This window comes from Anser brachyrhynchus, assembly GCF_964034855.1.
Source record: "Anser brachyrhynchus genome assembly, chromosome: 12".
In the NCBI taxonomy this organism is placed as follows: domain Eukaryota; kingdom Metazoa; phylum Chordata; class Aves; order Anseriformes; family Anatidae; genus Anser; species Anser brachyrhynchus.
Window position 1 is genome coordinate 14,222,209 of NC_137707.1, and position 25,846 is coordinate 14,248,054.

Here is a 25,846-nt window from a genome sequence, read left to right on the forward strand (position 1 = left end):
TCTCTGTGTATGACAGAGGAAGTACTTTAAAGCTGTATTTTCCAGGTGGGAAAGCACTGAGCTGTATACTTCTTACTATAATACATTTGATCAGGTCACTGTATTGCCTGGTGCCTGGTTTAACATGTTGCCTTAATTCAGCTTCTTAAGCCAGCTCAGTTGTATTCCAGCCAGCAAAACCACTGCCAAGTTGTTCACACTTGTGAGAAATCCTCTTTTGCACAAACTTTGCAAAAGTGTGGTATGGGGGATGCAGTGTTTTTGCAGTCAGGTCACTTGGGGTGGTGTGAATCTCGTGTAATCCATTCATACCAAACAATTCCCTCTCCCAGCTCCTGTGCCTTGTTGCTCATTAGTCACCTTAATTCCCTGGGCAGCTGCCAGAGATGCTGTGATGAGGGCAGCCTTTACAGGAAAGCCGATAGAGCAGCCCCTGCGAAGAGGAGTTTGGCAAACAGGTGCTGGAAAGGGCTCAAGGAAAACTTTGATTGCAACATTTGGGCTTACGATCAGGGGAAGCTTGTGGACATAAGCTATTTTTAAGCGACTTCTGGCTAGAGGCTGTACAGAAATGGCACACTCCATGGTGGCTGTGCAAGGTTCAGCCCCAAAGGGGCGATCCAACACAGAGAAGCACGCGAGCGGTGCCCGGGGCGTGCATCGCCCTGCCAAGCTGTGCAGAAAGCATCAGCCACAGAAGCCCCTTAGCCTCGACCTACAGCACATCAGCATCTGCTGCAGACACCTCGTTTCCCAGGCTGTGGTGTGATAGAGCAGCAAATCCAGCCCTGGAATCCCAATGAGCAGATTAAAATAAATAATTACCAAAAAGAAAATAAAATGCAGCTGCACAACACAAGGGATTCACATGGTATAAACTTGCCAACAGTTCATATTTGCTTAGAAACAACACCAATAAGTTACCTTTGTGCAGCTTGGCTCGCTGTCCCTTCTTTTTGCAGCCCTGCAAGGGCGGCAGCATCCCACCTGCAGCCCTGAGCACCTCGCACTAGGGGCGATGCCCCTGCCCAGCCGAGTGAGGCAAAACGTCTCTTGCTGCCTTTGAGATGCAACATCAAGGGTTTTTCAGCCCAAAGAAGCATGAAAGACGCCCTGCACCTGCAAGGCCAAAAGGCAAATCCTCTCCCTGCAAGCCACCAGTCCTGAGGCAGGAGGGCAGCTGCAGCCTTTGCTTTTTGCCCCTATTTCCAAAGACCTCCAGCTGCCAGGCAGGGTGAGCGGAGCGTTACCACCTGGCCCAGCCAAATTTCACAGCAAATGGGAAGACAAACCTCTCTCCCCAACTCCTCCACCCCTCTTTGGCCCGTCATGATGCCCCTCGTGCACCTTTTCTTGCCATTTTCTCCTTGCTGGATGAGGGAGCATAGCCCCTGTGTCCTTTTTGATCCACAGACAGGATGGTCCTGCAAGGGATGGGCTGAATTTGGTGTTTTTCTGGGGTAATAAATGGTAATAAATGTTTCAATTTAAACATTAGGATCTAATAAAAGCAAGGGGATGCTGAAGGTGGATGCCCCAGAGGCTGCAAGGGATGGGCTGAGTCTGGTACTCCCAGCACGTTTAAATTGTAAAGTCCAGTTATTACCCCAGAAGAACAGCCAGGATTTTTTTATTTTTTTTTCCTGACTTACAAGTTCCTGGCTTTTTCAGCTGAAAGATATATAGGTCAGTTCATGAGCCTTGAAAGTTATCCGACCCTCTGAGACCTCTGCTGACTTCGAGTTACGGTAATACTGGATACTGGGGTATTAATGCCAAGTTGCAAATGAGGTTTGCTCTGCTGGGCCAGCTCTCCAGAAGAAATGTATGTTTTAGGCCTGAAACTGTGCCTGTGGTCTCATAAAAAAGCGTGGCTCTCCTGGTTCACCGGTTTTCTATTTCGTTGCCATTAAAGGAGTGATTTCGTCCTGCCCTTTGGTCGTCCTCTGCTCTGTGTTTGCCTCCCTGGCAAAGCGCTCAGTGGGCTATAAAAGTGCAGCTCCAGCTTGGAGCCTTACCCAATATTAATACCCCCAAATCCACAGCTTGCCGCCAGCAGTAACTTTACACCCTTGCAACCCCTTTCCAGACCTATTGCAGCACCTCGCCACCCCCAGCTCGCCTTTAACCACTATTTCACCCCGCAAATTCCCCTGACCTGGCCCTGCTCTGACACCGCAGCCTGTATTTACCTGCCGCAGGTCTCTGGGCTGCAACCAAGCGGCCCGGATGCATCCCGCTTCCCAAAGGTGGCTCCTGCGGTTATTTCGCCAGCCCCTTTCCAGTGAGCTCAAGATGTGGAAATTCACCTGCGGGGGAAATATCTTAAATAAATAGTGCTTTCACCTCACAGGCAGAGTTTCTTGGCTGGTGGCGGTGCTGGTTACTGAGCAGGGTCACGCTCCCTGTGCGTGCCGCCTGACTCGGGGTTCTCTCTCCAGCGCGCCCTCTGCTCCAGCGTGGCTGTAAAATCAGACAGAGCCGACAGCAGCGCTTCTAAGTCGTGACTGCAAAAATCAGCTGGAAAACGAAATCCATGCTGCTTCTTTTGCAGAAAGGCAGGGAAGCTGTCTGTGTAGCCCCTCTCCTCTATGCTAGTGGGGCTCTGGGCAAGGTGCTGGATGGGTGTCCGTATGGAGCAGGAGGGCACATTCATATGGCAAAATGCCCCGAGGTGTTTTGCTTCTCACTTGGAGAAGAATTCCTCTGCCTCTGAGCTCTGCAAGGATCCAGGTTTGGTCCTCAGGGCTTGTTCCCAGAGCAAGGCCACTCCTCCTGCACAGCAGATCTGTGCAGATTTCGTGGCTCTGGCAGGAGGCAGGACTTGCTCAACGACAGCAAAATAATAATAACAAAATTTGCTTTCCCTTCTCTTATTCCTCACTTGGCTACTCTCTAGCCAAGAGCTTGCTTTTACCCTCATGGCTTGCTTCAGAGCCCTGCAAGGCAGAGGCAGGCTTGGCTCCAGCTTGCAACCCCTTGTGCTAGCAGAGCCCCCCATGCTCTGTCCCCACATCCCCCGCGTTGCATGCAGCTTAGCACAACCCCAGCAGCTGTCAGCTAAGCCACAGTGATCAGCAGTACTCTGGCTGGTGGCCTGCCCAGCTGGGAAATAACGCGGCTTCTTCCAAGCCACCATGATCTGCAAAAGTCTGACAGCTCCCTAAGGCTCTCGGTAAGTCTGAGACTTACGCAGTCATCGGACTTGCCATCTGCCCTAATGCTCTACAGACCTTTTAAACAAAGCAGTCTGGCCAGGACGTGGCTGGATTTAGTCCTGTACTCAATGAAAGACAGAAACGTGGCCAAAAAGTGAAGGCCGAACAACCAAATTTGTCCCCAAGACTACTCTACTGAAATAATTTCAATCCATGTATATATATAAGGTGGCTCTTTTTAAAGAAATGGGCCCTTCTAAAAAGCAAAAACTCACAATGAACATGCTCCAACATCTCCTAAGTCCTTCACCAAAGCAAAAAGTCGAAGCAGTAAGTTTGTTAGTACAAAGAAAATTGCACAATGAGGTACCTGGGTTCAGACTTGTACAGTCATTTCTGCCACACCCGCAAGTGTGTTTGTTTAAATCACACCAGCCTTGACTACAAGGGCTCACCAGTACAATTATTAAAAACAAAACAAAACAAAACAAAAATAAACAAAAACCCCACAGTTCTCTTTTTTGTCTTGTTGATAAAGTCTTCAAATCCTTGTTTCTGTTCTGGCAACAGAAGTTTCCACTGCTCCTGGTACCAGTGGGTCTCCAGAGCTTGCTCTGCAGATACAAAAGCTGGGGATGGAGCAGGTTGGGGAGGGAACCAAAGGAGGCTGAGCAGCCCCAAAGGACAGAAAATGTGTGCCTGACATTGAGGGCTTTCTGATGCCCCGGGTTTTCTTGAGATCACCTCTTGGTGGCAACCAGAGGTGTGAATAAAGCCCCAGAAACCTGCTCTATCTGAGCTGAGCAATGAGAGAGCTTCTTGAGGCTTCCCAGCCTGACCTGCTCCAGCCACTGCGGCTGCAGAAGGCTCCTGCTGGGCAGCACAGAGAGGACGCTGAAGGACAAGCAGAGCGGTCTCCTACTTCAAATAACCCACCGAGGTAACCTCCAGGCTGGGCTCTGCATGCAGCAGTGGAAACAGCACTGAAAGCATTTAGCACCTCGCAAAGCTGTGCCACTGCTGCAGGAGGAGCGCGATGTGCAGGAGGCCCAGGAGGAGACTTTTTTATTTTCTGGTCCTGTCACATGCTGCAGGTCAAGGTTATAACGCACGGATGAAGCCCACACGTAACAAAGCAGCTATCTATTGACTTTCACAGCCAGTGTTTTGGAACAATAATTCATATTTGTCTCCCTGGCTACAGGGAGATGAATGGCAGCCTGGATTAGCACTGTGCACTCCTGCCCTGACAACTTTTTATGGTTGATGAGTGAACCACTGCTTCGCTCACGAGTTCTGCTGCTCTGACAGCCCTCCAGGGCAGAACATAGGATATTTTCTAAGCACCAGTTATGAAAAACCGCTTCCCTTACCAGTCCTACACAGGGCAGGAAAGCCAGCTATTTTAGATGCGGTAACCCAAGTCCCCTGATGTAGGCACTGGCTGCTGCCCTAGATAGGAGCTCCCCTGTACAGGGGAAATTAGATCGCAGTAACACAACGCCGGGTACAGGAATAATCAGCATGAGCACTGACTTTGACTCCAGCGATGGGAAGAGCAGCAACTCACTCAAAACCAGCCTGAACTCCCTTATCCCCAGTATGTTCTGATGCCCCTCAATGTTTTTAAGCTGCCCTTTGGCTTTTGTTCTCTGGTTCATTCACTTCTGATGCAGGAATTTGAGACCTGACCACAAATGTTATTTTTAGAAAGGTAAACATTGATTGTTTATTGATTTTTCTTTTTTTCCTAGCAAAGGTCAGCTGCTGGGAAGGAACAGCACAATCCTGGAAGCCCACGGTGCCCTAGCATCGTGAAAGAATGTGTTACAAGGTGAGGAAGATGGGCAGCTTCCCTCATGGCTCAGGAGGACCATGAAGGCACCACTATTTTAACTGCAGTAGCATGAGGCAATTAGATTAGCACCATTAAAATAAATGGTGATAACATATTTAAATAAAAAATTCTCAAAAAAAGAGGTCAAACGTTGAATGGGGGGCCCAAAGAGATGGTGGAGTCTCCATCCTGGGAGTCATGGAAACCTTTCCCTGGCGAGGCACTGAGTAACTGTGTCTAATTCCAAACCTCAGCCTGTGTTAGTGGGGTTGGAAGTGAGCCCTTTAAATGTCCCTTCCAATCTAAACAATCATAACTTACTTGACTAGGCCTTGATTTGGGATCTCTCCCAAGAGAAGACACTAGGTAACAGGAAAGATCTGAAATCTCCTCGGCAAGAACAAATTGCTTGGCAAATAGCTTGCTTTTGTAGCATTGTTTAGCCTCACAAAAAGGGAGAGGATGCTTTAGGGTAGTGTCTACAAAGGTACTCCAACCTGTTGGGCAAAGATACACAGAAAACAAATCCCGTGTTGAGCTCTTAGGGAGGGGAATGAGGCAAGGTTCAACAGGCACAAACCACATCCTGGTGTCTGCCAGGAAGCTGATGGAGAATAGTTCATTAGATTTTTGTCTTGGTCAGAGATTTAAAGTCAGAGTTAAAAACAAACAAGCTGAAAATAAGTCTGAAATCACTTTATTGTAAAACATTTCATATGAGTCAGTGGTAACAACATTCAGGTGTGATACAGCAACACTGCAGACAAGCTCCTTACACATCTCCCTGCACAATTTGAAGAGGATTCTTTTAAGAACAGCCACATACACAGCTTTCCAGAGATATGCGCAGCATCCTGTCACATCAGCAAGTTTCAGTACAACACAAGGAGCAGAGTGTCTTTACATTGAATAAGATTAGCTGTAACTCCTAGGAGAGGTACACAAGGCCTTGTAGGTCTGTTGAGAATGCTGTTGGCAACATAAGGCATCATTTCCACCCATCCCAGCTCATTCAAAACACTGACTGAAAGCCTGTAGGAAGATGCTTTGCTAGAAATTTTTTTTAGAAAAATCAGTATAAAAATCATACTATTTACCATAAATCATCAGAAAGTGACTGTGCCATTTCCCCTTAATACACAACATTATTAGAAGATGACATTACATTAGAAATTCACACGACAGTACACAACTTATTGCTTCTCTCTGAAATCCTCTGTGCAGCAGAAGCCCCGCACAGGACCTCGGCAGAGCTTCAGGACAGAGCAGTAGCTCCCCTTCAGTCCTGCTGTCTCTACAGCAGCTGCCAGGAATTTGGCCATCGCATTTTAGGAGTTAGTAAAAAGCTGCAAGATGGCAAACCAGATTTTTGTGAGTCAGTACCACCACTTCCCCGAAGGGGGAAAAAAAAAAAATCACAAATCTTTTGAATAAAAAGATATTAGATATTACATGTTGCTGGTGTTGTCAGTGAGATAATACAGTTTTGACTCTGTTTCTGTGCCAGTTTATTTGCAGAATACCACTTCTTTCAGTGAATTCTGGTCTAATAAGAACATATAGCTGAGCCACAGGAGCAACCAGAAACAGATTGGCTTGCTTTGTTTCATCACAAACACTGTAAGACTGACAGACTCAGGGCTGTCAGCAGGCTGGCTGGAAATAATTGACTTTGATTGTTTCCCAATTAAATTTTCTGCAACCTGGAAGGTGTCAACATAGAAGAGCAATCACAAGCTTGCCCCCCGCTTCTCCAGGCACAAGATTCAATGCCCCTGCTGCCTCCACGCACAGCTGTGCAGGAAAGGAGCTGAATCCCCATGGACTAAAGGTACTGCCATGAGTGAAACCCACTCCAGTTGGTGACTTAACCATCCTGAATAACTCAGCAAGAATTAAGTAACTCTCCACATAACCTTGGAGAATACCAGGAGTGGGCTTCACATTTGAGGATGTACATATCTCTAAGAAAACAGTAGCAACCCATTCAGACACTGTTAGCACAGGGGGGCTTTTTTGTTAGGGGGGATTTTTGTTTGCTTTCTTTAAGAGAGAGCTGGCAGCAGCCAGAGCACCTCCCTGCACAAAGCGTACAAAGTTATCTCCAGCTAGAGGTCCCAGGGCATAAAGCCCTTTCTCCTGAGTGCATTCATAGGTGAATGGGTCAACATCTATGGGATTCCTCTTGGGATTGACTGGTTGGTCGCTGTCCATTGCCAAATAAATGCCATTATTTGGCAGAAATGAGAGGTTGGGATTTGAACCAGTTAGAACAAGAGCCATAGAAATTTTATAAGCTTTCTGGTAGCCATTCTTGTCTTGAAAGATGCATTTCTTGTCCTTGCCAAAAGATAGTACACGATGTTCAGGTAGGCTAATGTAACACTCATATGGCCCAGCACAAGCAGCCGACTGTTCTTTCATCATCTGATGGACTTTGTGGTATTCAGGATACATCATTTTGGGTAGCTGGTTAAAAATAAGACCTGGATCACTGACTCGCCTCCGGAAAACATGAATTACTGGAATATTGCAGTGGTGAGCAAAGAGAATCGCATCAGCGGCTGTCAAACCAGCACCTACAATCAAGACTGGGTCTGACGTGATACCAATACTGTTGTTCTTCACTGCTTCCTCTAGGGCAGAGAGCTGGTGATGGACATAGGAAAGGTTCTCTCCCTTGACCCCCAGCCACGTGGGACTATCGTATGTTCCAGTAGCCAAGACTACATTTTCTGCATAGATAGAGAAGGGCTCCTTATCACCTTGGACAGTTTTGACAAATCCATCCACCTGAAAGACCTCCATACCCTCCTCAGTGAAGTTCCAGAGGGAGTCGCTCTTCTGCAGATCTTCCTGCATGTGGTTGGAGATGCCCTCTGCACTCACTTTCCTCACAGAGGTTACAACAGTCCCACATCTAAAGTTCTTCTGCAGCCCTTTCTTCGTCACATAATGTTGGTAGTATTGAGCAATGTCTTCTGCTGTGGCTCTGTTGTTTCTAAGGCCTCTGTAATATATTACAAACAAAGGTCAAGCAGCAGTTAACTAAGAGCCTAGAATTTCTCCCCTCTTCCACTGAATGTATCCCAGAGCCATCTATCCTGACACTATCAGACGAGACTTATCTAGTTTCCCTGACTTCAGCAAAGTTTTTTTCTGGTACATAGAGCTAGCAGTCAAGTCTGCAAGCTGTTGGACAAAGGCAAGTTACTAACATGAATCCCATCCCTAAAAAGTCCCCATCCCTAAAAACACAGTCACTCATTTGTGCCTTCCTCTCACGTGTTTCACTTCTATTCCATTATCAACTCCTTTAAGGTTTCAACTGTTATACATTGAGAGCAAAAGCACCTGAGAGACTGTGAAACAGCTCAGATGATTATGCTTGTCATCAGGGACAGCAGCAGTAGACACAGAAGTCAGACACCCATGCCTTTTGCAAATATTTTCAGATGACATCATGGTCATACTGTGATCATCGTGCCAGTGTGTGTTGAGAAGGACACATGGCAACCAGCACTCCAACTTTATCTGGAGTCACTTAATGCAGAATGGACTTTTGATGGGGAAAGCGACCTTTCTGTCAGCAAAATCATCCATGACAAATGGGCAGTTGCATTCAAGGAGTCCACTCCAGGTTCCCAAATAACCTCTGGATGTTTGAGAAAAAAAAAAATTATCAGACCATAGATATCTCACCTTTTCTTTTGCCTTAGCCAGTCTTTGAACTGGAGATCCGGGAGTCCCATCCATTCCCCTCTGCTCAGAGTAACCATAGAGCCCTCGATAGACTGGAACGAGAGAGTTAAACAGCTTTCAGTTATTTAATGTACAAAGTGAAATGTAACTCAAGTTTCAATAATGTCTCAGAACATGAGAAGTCAGTGATTTCATGTGATCCACTAGCATGGAAGAAACCATCCATGTTCTCCAAAGAGAACAAACTCTCTTGTTCCCCCATACCCCTTTTAAACTCATTTCTTCGTACACATAAAATCAAACATGGATGACCAGCACATTGGAGCACCTTTTGACTCCCCAGTCAACACCTCTGGCTATCCTACAGCATGCAGACCTAAGCAGTTAGGCTTTGATTCACTTACATGCCAGGCACCTCCAGGAGGGTTTCTGCCAAGGACCAGGTGAGGAATGGCTCTGTCAGTCTCGTGCCACCAAGTGAGGACAGATTCTGCTGTTCCACCAAAGTCTGTGTCTGGACGCAGAAGAGTATCAAACAGAAGAGACACGGGGCTGTGGGATCGTCCCTCCAAACCTTCAGACAGATACTCCAAATCCTGAAGAGACACAAATCACATGCTCGAAACATGTGTCCTGGCAGGCAGCAGATTGCCTGTAACTGCAGCACTGCCAGTTAGTGCTTTTGGTGTTCTGTGAAGTTCATTTACTTGCGTGCAGCCCGTTACTGCCTGAGGACTACCTCGAGGATCTTAGCAATGCAGGCACTTCATACAAGGGAGATTCGGATAAATAGAAGTACTTTGCTTAAGGCTTATTCTGTCTGCGTACTTTGAAATTTCTGCCTATGTACTTCGAAACCTCAGATGAGTTCACCACTTGTAATTTACCCCTAGGGTGTTTCACTATAACGATACACTGAAAGCTTCTGCTAAAAAAGTATTTTCTTTAAACAAACCTGGTCTAAAATGGAGACATCTGGAGCCTCTTCTAGTTTCTTCTGAAGAATAGGATGAGGATGAAGAGACTCTCTTTTGAAGTAAGGGGTGTAGCCTGACAGCAAATATGAGAGACAGATTCCTGAAGGTCCATTCCCTAAAAAGACAAAATGCCGGAGATTTTTTAGGCCTGCAGAGAGAGAGGCCCTTTAAAAAGTATTTCTAATACCCAGATCAAATCAAAGTCACTGCTATGTATACAGGAGATTTTCTATTGTCAGAATACCAGTGACTGACCTGACCTATTGGATGCAGTTGGGGAAATCATTTTACCCTTGTGCTCCCTTTTACTCCTTAATTACATACATTTGCATTGCAAGGTTATGAATTTGCTTACACAAGCCACAGGCTAACCTCACCTGAAGGCTGAGGTCTCTGTCCTACTGACAAATTGAGTTACTGCTCATCAACTTCTTTAAAGGTCTGGAAACTGGTCACATACCGACTGGGGGCCTCAGCTGTCTTGGATATACATTTCCCATCTGTGTAGAGTGGTTCACTGTGCACAGGATATACAGGATGTCCAGAAAACAGTGACCAAAACAGCTCTGCTCTGTACAGTATGAAAAGCCGTATAATAAGGGATTGCTGGCAATAGTGGTTTGACTGACCACGTGGGGACACTTTCAGATTGGAACCAGCTCTACCGTGGTATTGCGGGCAGCATGTTAAGGAAGAAAAGTCTCTCTGCCATGCCGAGACAGCCCCTCAGAATACAGCACTTTGAACAGATTGCTGGAGAGCTGAACTCCTCTTGCCAGCCACTCGACAGACAGTGGAAAGACTTGATCTGTGCGACTCCAAAGCCCAGCAAGAGTAGCCTGTGGAAAGATTTCACATGGCCATTCTCCAGTATGTTTAATATTTTACAGTGTCTGCATAACTAGCCGACAGCCTCTCTGGCTCAGCTTTGCTGCTTGCTGTGTGACTAACCACCATTACATAATGCAGTGACGATGTCGGGGAGGAGAGCTGAAGTGACAGAGCAGCCTGCAGCAGGTTGTGTTGACACAGTGCCCGTGCTGTGTGCGTGAATCACTGGAGCAAAGGCCACTTGGGCCATTTGAGATAGAGGGAGGCTCGGGCTGGAAAGCTAACAACGAGCTGAGCTATGTGAAGGGCAGCATGTGCCACAGCTGGGGACAAAGTCTGCTGTACTGAGTGAGGACCGGCAGCTGTGGGTCAGTGTTTGGAATATTCCACTCACAGGAAGGTTTTCCAAAACCCACGGAAATTAAACAAAAACTAAGCTGCAGTTGCAGTAGAACATAACACTTTTGAACTTACTCTTTTGCTTTGGGATGTACGAGGAGGTTCCTGAACCGAGCTTAAGCACCCAAGTGCACAACACTGAGCAATCGATGCAGAGAATTTACTTTCTGAACCACAGTTAAGTTTGACATGGATGGTCACAAGCAGAGCTGCCTATTCCAGAAAGCAACTGCTTTCGTGAGGCTGCCCGTGCAGCAGCAGGAGCCTATGGGCTTCCCAGAGAGGGCTCTGCGGAAGCAGCTGGAACCTGTATGTAATGTCCAGCTGCAGTGAAACAGCTGTGCTGCTTCAGTCCGACAGCCTGCCCATCCTGCACATCTTCACACCAGTGCTTCAGAGGCTTTAGGGACATCTCCACACTGGGTCCATGTTTAGACACTCTAGGGACCTCCCCTCTCACAAGGGACATAGTAAATTTACTACATAACCTGCTTTCTAAACTGGTGAAAAGACACCGCTTTCTACCATTCTATTCAATTCTGCATAAAGTCAATGTACCTGACTTACACATGCCAAGAGATTTCTCATGCATTTAAAAAAAAAAATCTATGAAAAGTTTCCAGAAACATTAACAGCATCTGGAGCACTTCCTAAGTAAATCAGGCAGAACACAAAAGATCACACTCATCCCTCAAATCAAGCACTACAGAACATTAATCAACTTTCTGTGAAATGATTATCTCAGTGGAATGGTTGCCAACCCTTCTAAACACCCAACAGAAAAAACAGACCCACTGAACTCATGTCCAAAAGGCTACTTTTTCCTTCTCTTCTTGTTTTTAAAAAAGGGTGTGTTTCAGGTTATTGAATAGCTGGTTCCCTACTTCCTACCATTCATTTTTGGTACTACAGAAAGTTTGACTGTCAGGCAAAGGAGGCAGAAATATTAGCCAGGGATTTCTGGTTTGAGTATCCAACACACAGAACAAAAGCTGAAGACAGCAAGTCCAAAGCAACAACAGCATCAGAGAACGTAGATAGGAGAAAACTTACCTATGATCACCACGGGAAGCAGCTTGAACCCACTCTTTTTCTGATGCCTGTTCAATATTGAATACATCTTCCTGTCCGAGAGCATTTAGGCCCAGAAATCAAACCTGTTAAAACACAGAAGTTCTCAAACGCTTGCTTGACAAAATTACATTATTGTCTATAGCCCACAGAAGAGGGCTGATCCAAATTATTTCCTTGCACTGTACACCGTCACATTATACTTCCACCCTCAGGACAGGCCTACTCTTCTTTGCACCCTTTTCCCTCCCTAGAAGCTGAAGGATGATTCCCTGATTATATCACAGGAAAAGGAGAGGGCCCTTATCTTTCCCTACCACACATGAGTTTCGGTCCCTTCAGAACAGCTGGCAACATCAGTAACCCTTCGACTGCAACTGACATGTTGCAGCTTGCCAAAAAAAAAATATTTAAATGATCATGAACCCATTTGTAAGTGCTTTTTATTTTGTAAAGTAGCTTGTGCATTTATTATGAGGGTAAGCAAATCTCACTCAAGACTTCTGCCCAAAGGCTGGAAATCTCTTGGCTGCATTTTCAAACATGTGCTGCTCAATGCCTAGAGGGCTTTTTGAGAAGTGCTAATGCGGTTCCTGAACCTGAGGATGCCCTCTTTATTCATCTTCCAGAACACAGAGTTCTAAGTTTGAATAAGTAAATAGCAACAATTCTTAAGCAAAATATGTAACATTATCTTGGAGGCTAAGTTGTCATTAGAGTGGAACCTACAAAACACCTGATTTTGTCATGCAAATATTCAATGAGGAGTGAATCAAAGGTTTGTTGTGGTTTTGTTCTTGGTGGTTTTCTTTTTTTGTTGGTTTTTCCATTCCTGCAGGGATCCCACCTTGTTAAATAACTACTTCAGTTTTCCAGGGAATTAAACTACACTGTCACCAGTCCATGGAAGTCAAAAGTTACTTCTACCACAGTAGAACGGAGATTTTCAAAACCTACCAGAAGCTTTTATGTTATTCTGCAGAGAATACCGCCTTTAGAAATATTATTCTCAGTTGGGAAAGTTAAGTCAGAATCCACTGAATGGTACGACTTTGTTCAGCAGGGCATGCTCTCCACACCCTTTCCAAGCACAGCAAGATATTTGGCAAGCGCACTGCACACTCCCATAAGGTCTGGCACATCACTGCCTCTGACACAAGTAGCGCAGCGGATGCCATCCTGTGAGCGCAATGCTCCCCCTTTAAGCCTGACATTTATATCCCCAGCAGCTACGTTAATGCCGTAAGACCCCGGTGACTGAATGAGCAGGCAGGACCACAGTTAAATTTAGGATTTGAAGAATCCCAGGCTTCAGGAGGAGACTTGTGAGTGCATTTGCCTGCAAGGATGTGACAACTCCTTTGTGCACCAAGCCAAAGGTGACTGAGAACTGCTTCAAGAGCACTGGGTTCATTTAAGTAGAGGCACATAATAAGGCCTACATGTGGAACTTAAAACTAGCAGCTTTGTCCAAAGTGTGTATCACAGTTTAGTAACACCTACTAGTTGCCTACTACCACTTCACTAAGTCTCTCATGTGTTTTGCCTGACCCACATAGAAGACATAATAGCTATGTCTTTAATTCAAGTCATTTCAGGCATCTAACTTTAAAGGGAGTTGGAAACTTCATTTCCCAGCTTAGCTGTGACCCAAAGGTAGATGCATATACTCAGAAGACAAACTCTTCCATATGTTGCATCCATGTGGAGACAGGCATCCACCCCTTAAGGCATACTTACCCCAACCCCAGTAGTGGCAGGAGCCCAGCCTAACTGGCCAAGTATTTCCCCAGCCTTCTGGGGTAAGTTCTACCATATGAGCCAAAACCTGCACTACCATCAGCAGATTGTGGTGTAAATCTGCCTGCAAATAGTTCCCCACCACAAAGCTCCAGAATTAGCACCCTTGATGTCCTGAGACACCAGAGGGACAGGATACCAGTGTGACCACTAAGGTACCCACTCAAACCAGCATAAATCACAGTACTTATCTTACCTTTCCATGGTAACAAATAATTCCCTCTCCACAGCTGCACTACATAAGACAAGTTTTTTTTAATTTTTCCCAACATCTTTTATCTCTGTGAAACTACTGGGAACCTGAAAGGAAGAAGGAAGATCTCTGGAAGGGCTCTTCCAGGTTTCTGCTCCGTAGCAGGCTGCAGCAGCACGCACGGGAAGTCTGCACACATGCTGCAGGCAGCGGTAACCCAGCAACATCCGTGGGATTTTTGCTGGAAGCAAGGGCTGCCGAGCCAACCCAATCCTGCACAAGGCAACAGGTCCAGGAGAGCAAAGCCAATACGAGAGAGAACAAGCCTGCGAGCCTGTTCATAAGACCTGGGCACAAGGTCGTGCTGTTGCATGCCAGTGCTTTCCTGGGGGATCCCAAAGGGGACAAAAAAGGCACAAGGTGGTGGAAGTCAGTCTGGCAGCCTTATTTGCAGTGCAGGAAGGTTGCCTTGGCTCCCGGCCACTGCTCCATGCCACCCTACCCCACCCTGATCGAGTACAAAGCCAGCAGCCTCAGGCTCAGCGATAACTCCCCTCATTTCACCCTCCTCCTCCATTCTGTACCTTTTGATGCATGAAAAGTGTGCATTCGCTGCAATGAAACCAAACTGTAATGGCTAGAGGAGCACAATTGTTGTTCTGAGAAAATTCTTAGTTCTGTGCACATACATAACACTTTTTAGCCATGGTTTTACTCAAGATCTGGGTTCACAAAACCCCATTGTGACCATTTCAATGCTACATGCTTTGTTTCCCCAAGTTTTGACACCAGACAATTCTAACAACACAAGATTAACTGTCAGATGCTTCTGTTTATCCTAGCACGTCTCTATAAATGAAAAGTCCCATCCACATCCCAAAGCTGGCATTTCTGTAATTTGTAATTAATTAATCTACTGCTTAGGAGAAAATGAACCAGATGCTGAACCTGTTAACAGCTATTCCCATCCTGTAGGCTAGCTGTTTGACTTCTGGGGGCAAAATTGTGCTCAGAGTGTCACAGGCTTTTCAGTTTCAGGCCAAGTGTTCGCTTTCCCTACCATTATAAGTAAAAGGGGATTATTTTTTCAGTTTCAGAATCAAGAAATTACATACACCTCAATCACCATACAGTTAATTCAGTGCAGCAGATGAAAGCCTGTTCTTGCAGAGACTACTGGAAAGCGTACAGAACGCTGAAGTTCATTTCACATTCTGAGAGAGGTGGTTAACCTAATGCAACAAGAGAAAGCCTGAACTAGGATGGAACCCAAGACTCATCTCCTCATGCTTCTTTCATGTACGGTAGGCTGCTGGGCACTCATGTTTGGTCAGTTTAGTGACATTGATCACTGTTTTGGCTCCTGCCTTAGGTTTCCTACTTTAAATGGTTGTATCTTTCCTCCTCTTAATTTGAGAGCACGCTGCAAGCTCCACAATTCATCTCCTCGCTGCTTCCAAGCATTTCAGCATTGATGTGATGTTACATAATCTTTCTGGCTTGGAAAAGCACCCAGCTCATCCTGGACCAGACTCTGCATACCTTCCCGACACAGCCTTAAGCCTGGAGGGACTATAACTCACAAAGCCGGTCAGTATGGCCCCTAGTGGCTCCAGGCTGCACAATTGAAATAGGTTTTAAGCAAGCAGAAAAAAAAAGCAAAGATGAATTAACAAGGCAATGAAACTAAATCATCTTTAGTAGAAGTAAAAGGCCAAGTTACATCAGCCATTTGCAAGCAGCTCTCCCTAGAACATCAGTGGGACTTTTGCTCAAGTAAGGACCACTAAACAGGGCCACTATAGCACATGGGGAGAGTTCAAAAGAGCAGTGCAGTCAGCACATAAATAATGGAAGAGACTGAAAGTGCTACTGTGACACTTCGGTTTAAACAAGAACAATGCTAAGGTAGAAATGCAACAGTTTCCTTCAGCTTGATTTCTTCATCAACCCATCCACTTCATCAGAAGCTATTTAAACTTAATTCATTAGTGCTTTTAAGAAACAGAAATCCTAATAGTTTTTGAAGTTTACACTTTCCTAATAGCTTTTAAGTTGTTCACTTTCCCACAAGTTTCAGGAGTTTTTTTCCCACCACTTGTGCTATCACTCTCATATGCAAAGCCAGAGTACCCCATAAAAACAATGTGTGTGGAAAAATTCGACTTCATGATACATAAAAATAGCACCTGTTTCTACAAACACCCCTGTGATATTCTGAAAGCAATGTTACAATATGCAGGACAAACAGAACTTTCTATATTCACTTACAGCCTTCTTACCTTTAGCAGCAGGTCTGATGAGAAGTGAGATCTTTCTGAAAATGCCTGTACAGCCAGGAAAGCCAACCAGACTCCAAGCCTTGAATACTGCCTCTGCTCTAAGACAGCTGCTTAAATATAGTAGGCTACCAGCACTAAATGAGAGGTGGAGCCGAAATGAATGGAGGCGGAGCAAGGAAAATACTTATAAGCATGAGTCAGCAGGAACAGTTCCCTTCCCAGCTTGTGAATGAATGATGCAGAGTAACTTTCCTTAGTGATGTTCAGCTGACTCTATGACCACAGGAAAGGCAGGTTTATAGGAGCCATGTATGGTGGAAACACTACAATGAACAAATGCACTCATTTTTAATCCTCAGGGCAAATTAAAACCTGACATTTCATAAAATGCGACACTTCCTATGGCAGAACTGGGTTTTTCCTTTATAGCATAAAAAGAAAGCTGATACAGTGGTAGCTCATGGAGGGAACAGGAGTGATAGGATACCACTGAGTGCTTGCTTTAGAACTGGAAAGAAATGGAAAGAACTTCTGTGATTACCTTCTTCCCACTTTGGACAGTGTTTGAGGTTTTAGTTTCACCTTATCAACACAAAGCAGTTAACACACCTGGGGATATGTATGAGACCCCTGAGAGCACTGGCAGAGCAGGGTGTCTCTGTAGAGGTCCTGTCACCTGGATGGCTGTGCTCAGAAGTGTAAAGTCACCCAGAGCCACCAGGCGCTACTGTATTCAGTCACACCAACCAAAATCAAGGAGATTAAATGGCACAGTAAATTCCTTACTCAATTCCTTCTACTTTTCCCATTTTTCTCTAGTATTTAATGTCATAATGCATTTCCTGTATCAGACAGTTTCTAAATAGCAGTTATCCTCCCTCCAAGATTTTTAATGGAAATAAAATTACAACCAAGGTAACTTCATCAGCATCTCTGGGGAACCTGATCCTATGTACTGCCAATCATCAACTTCCCACTGGGTTCTTCATCGTTCTTTTTTTTTGTGCTAACTTCCATGGGAAGAAAAAAAGCCAGCTGCTGACAGGACCAGGACGAGAAGAACTTGAACTGGACACACAAGAGACCTTGCTGTAAATTGTGATGTGGTAAAAATCCAGCTGCAAATTACCATCTTGAAAGCAAAACAGAATTGCTTAAGTTCTTCTAGTTCAAAGAAAACAAGTTTAGAGACTAGATCTTATTCTAAGGATCCCTATCCGTCAGTGGCTCTTAAAATCAGGAGTCACTGCTTAGTTCTACGCAGTATTAAAACTGTATCACCTTATAGAATTCAAAATTCATTTCACACAACACATATTGAGCTTAAGTATAAAGTGCTAAATAAGGACAGACATACAAGAGTTGTTTATTCAACAGAAGAGTATCTCCTGTTCTTGGTCCTCCAACCATGACCTCTTCTATACAGAAATCCCTAATCATAACTTTTATTTTTCATGTAATCATGGGAATTAAATTGCCTTACTTCTAAGAAGTTTCTCCTATACCTTGTAGATATATTGGGCCTGAAAATATAGAGTTCAGGTGTGTATATTTTTTCCGTCAGTGAAATATTCTTATAAACCTGCTGCATAATAGCAGTAAAATGACTAAGCCTCCTGAGTAAAACTACGACAAAGGCTACAAACCACAACATACTAGGATTTTCATCCAAGGCATCTTACTCAGTTCAGTGGAATAATCAAGCTCGCTAAATTTGAAGTACAAATTAAACAAGTTTGTGCTGAAGTAGGTAGCTCACTTCAAGTAGTAAGTACTGTGTATCTTTATCTCTGAGACCATCTATTTTGAAGCTATGATATTCAGGGAGCCAGGAGGACTGCTGGTACTCAGTTAAGAGGTACTTTCAACAATGTGATACAAAAGATGAAAACAGCTCTTGAGAAAATTCTACACTCTCAAGACCCACATCAAAGTAGGACAGAGTGCAATCTATTTTAATTACACCAGAATCACATTTTTAATAAATACAAAACCATTGTTTCATTTAAATTTTAACCAAATGATCCCTCTAGAAATCCAAATCACTAAATCCATAAGTCAAAATGAAGGGGGTTTTTATTGTATTTAAGGTCTCTTTCAAGTTGTCTGGGCCTTTATCCAAGGTAATATTTTCACAGTGCACTTATGTAACTCATACTGATTTTTTGACATGAGCAAAGGCTTTCAGATGTGTTACCTAGATATATATTCATTGGCTGGTAACAAACGTGATCAGTATCAGTCAAGAAAAATTAAACTTCCAGAGAAACTAAGGCATTTGCTTGGTTAGGTGACTTAAAACTGTCCTGTTAGTAGGTTTTTCAAAAGCTATCTTTAATATAATGCAGTATTGCACGTCAAACATTTTAGAAGAAAGATGTTCTGGTCAACACTGGCTCATGGCATAGACACAATAGGAAACCATACGATGGCTTGGCAGGCTTTATCAACAGTAAAAACAGGAATACTTCTTAAGTGTACACATCTGCAGAAATAAAAATTGACCTCTATGTACAAGATGAGGTCCTCTCTTAATTTCCCACTAGGTTTAGGAAAATTAGAATCTCTTTAATATTACCACTGTGCAAGAAAGGCCAGGATGTCTTTTCAAAGCCAGCAGTTCTACCTCATTGTTGCACACAGTAGAGTTCATCACAGGAATGTGTTCAAATATGACATTTCACTGTCCTTTATTTGCTTGCACAATAGGACCATTAAATCTAGCAAGTTGGAGACTTTTTTTAAAAAACTATCTTAACAAACACCACATAGCCTATGTATCAATGTTTCTGTTTCTCCTTGTGTACTTTGTTCGGAAACAAATAATTCAGCCTAATGCACTGTCTGCTCAAACTTTCCAGAAGAGGAAGTAATTGTGTAATCTGTACCTCACCTGGCAGCCAGCCTCTGACCGACAAAGGTATGCGATTCAGCTGTCTTTTCTTCCTGATTCACTGCAAGCAGTATCATCCAGATTAATAAGTGCCCAAGAATTAAGTTTACATAAGGGTCTCCAGCATGGCTTTGCATTATCTCTATTCATAAGCTGTCTATGAGTACGTACTCACCAGTGGTACTAACTCCTTTGCACAAACTGACAAACATTTGGTGCACAGACTTAGAGGTCTTTAGAGGGCTTCAGATTTTTCCAGGGAAAAACCTCTTCCAAGCTGCTAGTCTGTAGGCTCTTTCACTGAGGTGCATTGCACTCTAACCAGCTGAGATACGAGGATTTCATATCTCTGTATCACAAGGTACATGTAGATTTATCAGAGAAGTAGAAACTCAAAGCTAATTTTGCACTGGCTTCTCTTCTTCCCTTTCAAAAAATAAAATAGTAAAGTTTAGCTTCTAGCAAACAATCCAGGAAACATACTAATCCAGATTAAAATGTGAAGTGATCTAGCTAGAGCAATATAATGCTTATGCCACACTTCGTGAAAAGCTTCTTAAAGTCATTTTTTGGAAAAGGGGACTCATGACATTACAAATTGCCTTCAGATAATGTAAAGGATCAATTCCACCTTCCCTTGTACCGGCAGAAACACAGGACACAGCAGCAGAGGGCTACGTTTGCTTTCATATCAACAAGCCTTGCGCATACTTTAACAGCAGCAAGGCCAACCATTCCCTATCGATGTGCAGAGGGGAATTCAAAACACACCACCTCATGTATCAATCCCAACCAGAGAAGGTTTGGGGCTGCAGAAAAGAGTGACAGACTTCGCTGGTAGCCACTCACTTCACCTTCAAGTCATACCCTATAGTTCACAGTATTGGCAATCCTGGGTGCATTTGTTGCCAAGGTCTATTTGTTTTCTTTTTGGTCAGCCACGATACAGTTCCCAGAATTTAAACAAGTCAATATCGTGTTTTACCAAGGTAAAATCTGAAGAATATGCCGAAAAGCATGGACAGACTGTAGCACTGTTCAGGACAAACATTTTGCACCTGAACCATTCCCCATTGCAAGAAATTTCCTTCTGTCAAGAGACTCAACACCTCATGTCACCAAGAAATTATACCCACCCATATCCTACCTGTGAAACCTGTCAGATAGCCCTGTTTCTGCTGTCTTCTCATCCGGGGGAAGCATAAAGAACAATGTCTCCCCAGTGTCAGAATCCATTGCTCTTACCTGTGATCCTGACAGCTCTCTTGTGACACTTGTCTCTGTTCCTCTCACACCCATCCTCTCCACTAGCCAGATGTTAAGGTACACCATTACGCCGTGCCAATTTATCACAGCACACTGCATTGTTTCATACATTACAACTTCACGTTCTGCTGGGTGTTAATAATCAGAGGAACACTCCCAGTATGATCCTGTGGGCCACACTAGTGCTTTGACACTTAGTTATTTCTTTCAATTACAACAAAAATAAATAAATTCTGCATGTTTCCCGTCTAGGGGAACTTTCTAAGTGCTTCAGTACCTCCCACCAGTTCCTCTAGTGCAGATGATTTAATCTAAGGCAAAGTCTCACATAAGCACTAAAATATTTGACCAAGTATTTCAGTTCTATATGATCTCTGTTCAGAATCTGAAATCCAGCTTTGCTGCTGCCAAAATGATCTCCACCTTTTTACACAGGCAAGTTTCCACTTACATAACCGTATGTTAACTTATCCACCAAAATTAGAACCTATATATTTAATGAAAATAAATGGTTCAAAATCAACATTGAAATATTTTACTTGCCTATTTTTTTAAGCTCCTATCAAACAAAACCCACATTTGGCACCAACACCACAACATGGACCCCAGTTTGGAACTTTAAAAAAATCATGTCAGCAAGATGTTCCCTGAAGATGTCCTGGCGCTCTCCAAATCAGAAGGGGCAGGCTGTGGCCACACCACTTCTGACAGCAACTGGATCCCTGAAGTGCACTGCTTTGCTAAATGACTAGAGTAAGGAAGCCTTGAGGAAGCCAAAGGATTGCTGGGCTTGACAAAAAAAAAAAAAAAAAAAAAAAAAAAAACAGCTTAGGAAACTTTGCAAGTGAGAGACCGAGTTCTGCTCATGCCTTCCCACATGTGTTTGTGCATTCACATGGCTTCCTCTAAAGAAACATTTGGCCCAGAGCTTGTGTCCTGCTTTCCTGTGTCCCTGCCAAGGCCACATGTGTCCCGTGTTCATACTTTTTTTTTCAGCATTTAGGCAGCTGCATCCAAGAGGAGAGAAGTAAAGGTTCACCCCATTCACTTGTTATTCAAAAGGACATTGACCTCCCACTCTGATAAATGATTGAAATGTGTTTTTTTTAGTGCCCTTGAATATTGTTTGAGGAAAATATAGAACAAAACCTTGTATTTTGCTGGAACTATTCTAAAAAAATAATGACTTTTGTTTTCTCCCACCCTCAGCTCATTACCTTGAAGTCATTCTCTCCCTGTCTGTTCTCAGAGGGTGTTCTTCCTAAAACCATAAGGTCAAAGCAAAGATTTTCACCAATCTTCACTGACCAGAGGCATCCACCACTTCCACCAATGCCTCTTAAAAACATCTGTTAAGAAATAAACTTGGGGAAGTGAGAACCAATCATACCACCCAGGAGGACTATGGAGCTCCACTGCATTCATGCAGCTGTATCTTCAGCTAATCTGCAGTTAAACCTTGTATGGGCACTCCAGTGCTGACTGAGAATGCCTTATTGGGAGATCTTGTACATCTTCTCTATCCAAGCTAACTAAGGGAGCAATAATGGAGAGTGTTAGCTGAGATCTAGCTAGTCCGTATAAACTCCCTGAAAAATACATTCCTATTACATACAAAGTAGCCTACTATACTGTGAAATAGCAGCAGGTATCTCACAAAAATACAGTCACTGAGAGAAGGAAATGGCTGCACATGCATTTTTCCTGGCCCACCTTATAAAAGGGGCCAGGGTCACTGTCCTCTCCTCAGATCAGTGTATGGGGATGATGGCCAAATCCAGTGCGCTTTGTACTTGCCAGCACATAAGCTTCCTTTCAAAAAGTAGTATGATGCAAAGATGTGCAGTCCTTTGGCTCAAGGGGCTATGGCCTTGCATGTTTCCCAGGACCAGGCCTTTGCATGTTCCTTGTCCTCCAGGTACAGGACACAGAGGAAAGCTCAGAACACATTCACTGCACTCAGGCCTCCATGATGATCTCAACATTGATGTGGTTTTGGGGAAAAAGTAAAGTTGTGCACTTTCACTTCTAACAAACAGCAGCTATGACCTAGTCAAAGATTAAACTGCAAAGGAACCTGGTAGGGAATTTTCCTCTTCTTATCTTAATGTCAATATAATCATAAATATTTACAAGAGTTCAGGATAAGAGAATGATCTGAAGACATAGCCTCTAATTTCTACAGTCCTATAGTCAGTGTTCAGCTATGTTTTATCTATCTATACTGGCACTTGTCAACTAATAGCTTAATAAAATAACTGCTGCATTATATTATGATGTGCCAGACTGAGCAACTTGGAAAGCAAATGCCCCAAAGCACAAAATATCCCACAGAAGCTAACATTCATGATTTCCTTACTGAAATAACCAACAGAGAAGAACCCTCAAAGTACAGGGGATACAGATGCAGCCTGTGAGCACTGGGCATCTTTGCTGTACTTTTTCTCTTAAGGCAAAAACAATGATTATCAAATACAAGTGGGCAATTCAGAACTGGAAAAGGAGTGTGTATTAAAATGCATTTAACTCCATTACACAGTTCATAAACAGGACTGCAGAAATCCTTCAAAGATTCTTGGATTTGTTTCTTTGCCACAGCTTAAGCCATTCTGTAGTTCTTTAGCCTGGCTTAACAAAATTCTTAACAACATCAAGATTCTTTACCAACATCAAGAATTACTTAAGACAAAGAATTTAGTAGCTTTCCTGAAGGGCTTAGAAATGTGCACAGCTAAGGTTATCCAGAGCTAATAATATAGCCAACATCATAGGTTTCCATAAATTAAAATAAGCATTTCTGCAGCAGAACACACCAGTCTTTAGCTGGGGGGGATTAGAAAAGGACTGTGCTAGAGTTATCCCACAATTGCCTAGCCTCAGGGTTTATTTTCCTCATCCTCTAAAGCAGCTGATACTGGCGCATAGGTTGAAGCTGGTCAGATCCAGTTCACTAATTCTGATGTTCCTGACTTGCAGCATTTTCCTTCCCCTGTAACTTTTTAAAAGTCTGAGGGAAATTCGAAGAGCTTTTAGCATGCAAGCCCCTTCCTTTAAACAGGGCTCTGAGGCAAACTGAAAGATCAGCTGAAGTGATACACTCAATTTAAGTTTTAGACCCCAATTCCCCTCTTTCAATAGCACCACTTGCAGCAACACTGACTGCTAGGAGTGAAATTTAAAGTCCATTGGAACTGCTCTGCGTAAAACTGGATGAACCAGTATCTTTTCCAAAGAGAATCTTATCACTTAGTCACAGTATAACAGTAATGCATTAAAGTGTAACAAAAATATTTCATAGGTCAAGGCTTCTCACTGTAATTGACAGCTCTGTCTCTAGACCAGTTTAAGGAAGCTGGAACGTGAAAGGAGCTGCCATTTGCTGTAAAATAGCATGTGCTGTTTTGAAATACCTGCATGTATTCTGGAGTCATTTTTGTGCTTTAGAAACACGAAATATCCACTATGAACTCTGAAAAGATTTGGCAGAGTGAATTTGCAGGAAAAAAGGCAGGATTACTGCACAAGAATAAATCTATTCAGTAACTAATTCCCCAATGCATGTGTGTTAGAAATACTTAGTGATCTGTGTAATTCCACATTTATCTGATAGTCATCCATTTCCACATATGTCAAAGCTCAACGCTGAGCATAAGTCAATGAAAAAAAACAAGCTGCTGTAGCAAGAATTATCTATGTATTTATTCAGCACCTAGCAGAATATGAACCACAATCCCCTAAAAATCTCATTGTTTTCCTAGGAGATCTCAATAAAGGTATTCTTGTTTCTCCTCCAAAGCTATTTTACTTTTTCTTTTTTACTTTTACTTACTAGAGATGAGACACTCTAGATTAGTCCTACACCCTTGCCAATAATGATTCTATAGGGAAAATAACTTATTTATGATCCACTCATGTTTTTGTCAGCTGCCTGACCGGCTACAGCATGCCCCAATTTTTCTGCTTGTCTAAAGAGAAATTGCCCCAAGCAGGCATGAAATGGAGGTATTTCTGATTCCCCAGCCAATATTTATCTTGATTGTGAAAATGCTAAGTTTGAATCAATGAGTAAAACCTCTACCAAAAAAACTGAACCCTGTAATTAGGTGACCCCTTACCTCAAGGCTGAAGCCACGCAGCATTGAAGCACCTGACTTGCACTGTTCAACAATGCAGACTGATAACGTGCTCAGTAGGGCAGAGGGATGTGGCATGGGGGCAGAATGGCATGGCACCGAGATGACCAGTAGCACAGGCTATCAGTTTGATAGCAGTTCCCTGGGAGCACTGACCAGTGTTTTATCTAAAGCTTTCTTTTGCACTCCTGACACTCTGAAGGTTAACCTTCAAGGTTACCATTAGTAACCACAGATCAAGTAACGGGCAGCTTATGTCCCATCACTGCCATCTTAGCTAGCTGTGCCTGAATACACGTGTGAGTTGTCAACAGGTAACCAAGCCAGACTGACCCGAGGGCCCAACCAGCCTAGTATCCCACCCTCAGCATCAGGCATTAGCTGACACCTACTGAAGATAAAGAATGAGACAAGCATGTGATGCTTGTCTTTTATCTTCCCTTGCCTCCAGCTATTTGCCGCTGAGACAAACAGCTGAAACCTGATGAGCTTTGTTCACTTCCTAGCCCCTTTCTTCAGGTTATTTTCATCTGACTCCTAGTAATTTCACATGGCCTATACTCCTTGTATCAGAAGGGAGATTACACAACTGATCCCTCTCTATGCCACTCAGCTCTACAGACTTTATTATATTCCTCTCTGTTTTCTGACTTATTCCCAACACAGAAGCTGTTCTATACCTTATATCAACCTGATTTGCTTCCTGGAGACTTTTTCCAGATCTATCATATCCTGACATGAAAGAAAGAGTGCATCATATAGTGGTACTCTAGGCATAGATGAGCCCTAGGGTTATGCAGCAGCCTTTTGGTTTGACCACCATCCTTTCCTAGCACTTGATTTGCTTTGCTACCAGCAAGCACTGGGCTAATGTTTCCATAGGACTATCTACCATGACCTCAGATTCAAGTTCAAGCTAGCTCTGACCGAGCTTACTTACCTGGATTCGTGCCATAGTGTGAGACATCACATAGGAATTGTGCAAAAGTATGAAGTAATATGATAATATAAAAGAAGTGTACAGCTTGTTCTTCAAACCAATGCAGTCACCCATATGCCTGATAAAAAGCAGAGTGGGAAGCCTTGGAGACTTTCTGGATCCTTCTTGTTCACAAAGAAACCTCAACAAAATTGAAGGGCTAGTGTGTGGGAGGAAGCATGTTCTCACCTTAAACCTCAAGAGGGAGATGGCCTTAGGTAAACACAGCAGAAAAGCCCAGAGAGCTCATACTGCACTCCATCCCCTGGTCTGATCTTGATCTGCTCTCATTCTCACACCTGGAATAAAGCAGACAGTAAGAAGA

The 25,846-nt window shown here is 43.7% G+C and overlaps 1 protein-coding gene across 3 annotated transcripts; it reads right to left on the bottom strand.

Moving 5' to 3' along the window:
* Positions 1-5,676: 5,676 nt before the first annotated feature.
* Positions 5,677-25,810, bottom strand: OSGIN1 (oxidative stress induced growth inhibitor 1). Of its 3 annotated transcripts, none has more exons than XM_080553067.1 (6): positions 25,711-25,810; positions 11,958-12,061; positions 9,653-9,789; positions 9,102-9,293; positions 8,698-8,789; positions 5,677-8,005 (listed from the first exon to the last, which is right to left on the bottom strand). In XM_080553067.1, exons 2-6 carry the CDS (start codon positions 12,040-12,042, stop codon positions 7,015-7,017), a joined length of 1,497 nt encoding a protein of 498 aa, XP_080409193.1. In that variant the 5' UTR covers positions 12,043-12,061; positions 25,711-25,810; the 3' UTR covers positions 5,677-7,014. The 3 variants fall into 3 exon arrangements, with proteins under 3 accessions (XP_080409193.1, XP_080409194.1, XP_080409192.1); XM_080553068.1 differs by lacking the exon at positions 25,711-25,810 and adding an exon at positions 24,525-24,875; XM_080553066.1 differs by lacking the exon at positions 25,711-25,810 and adding an exon at positions 16,251-16,406.
* Positions 25,811-25,846: the final 36 nt, after the last annotated feature.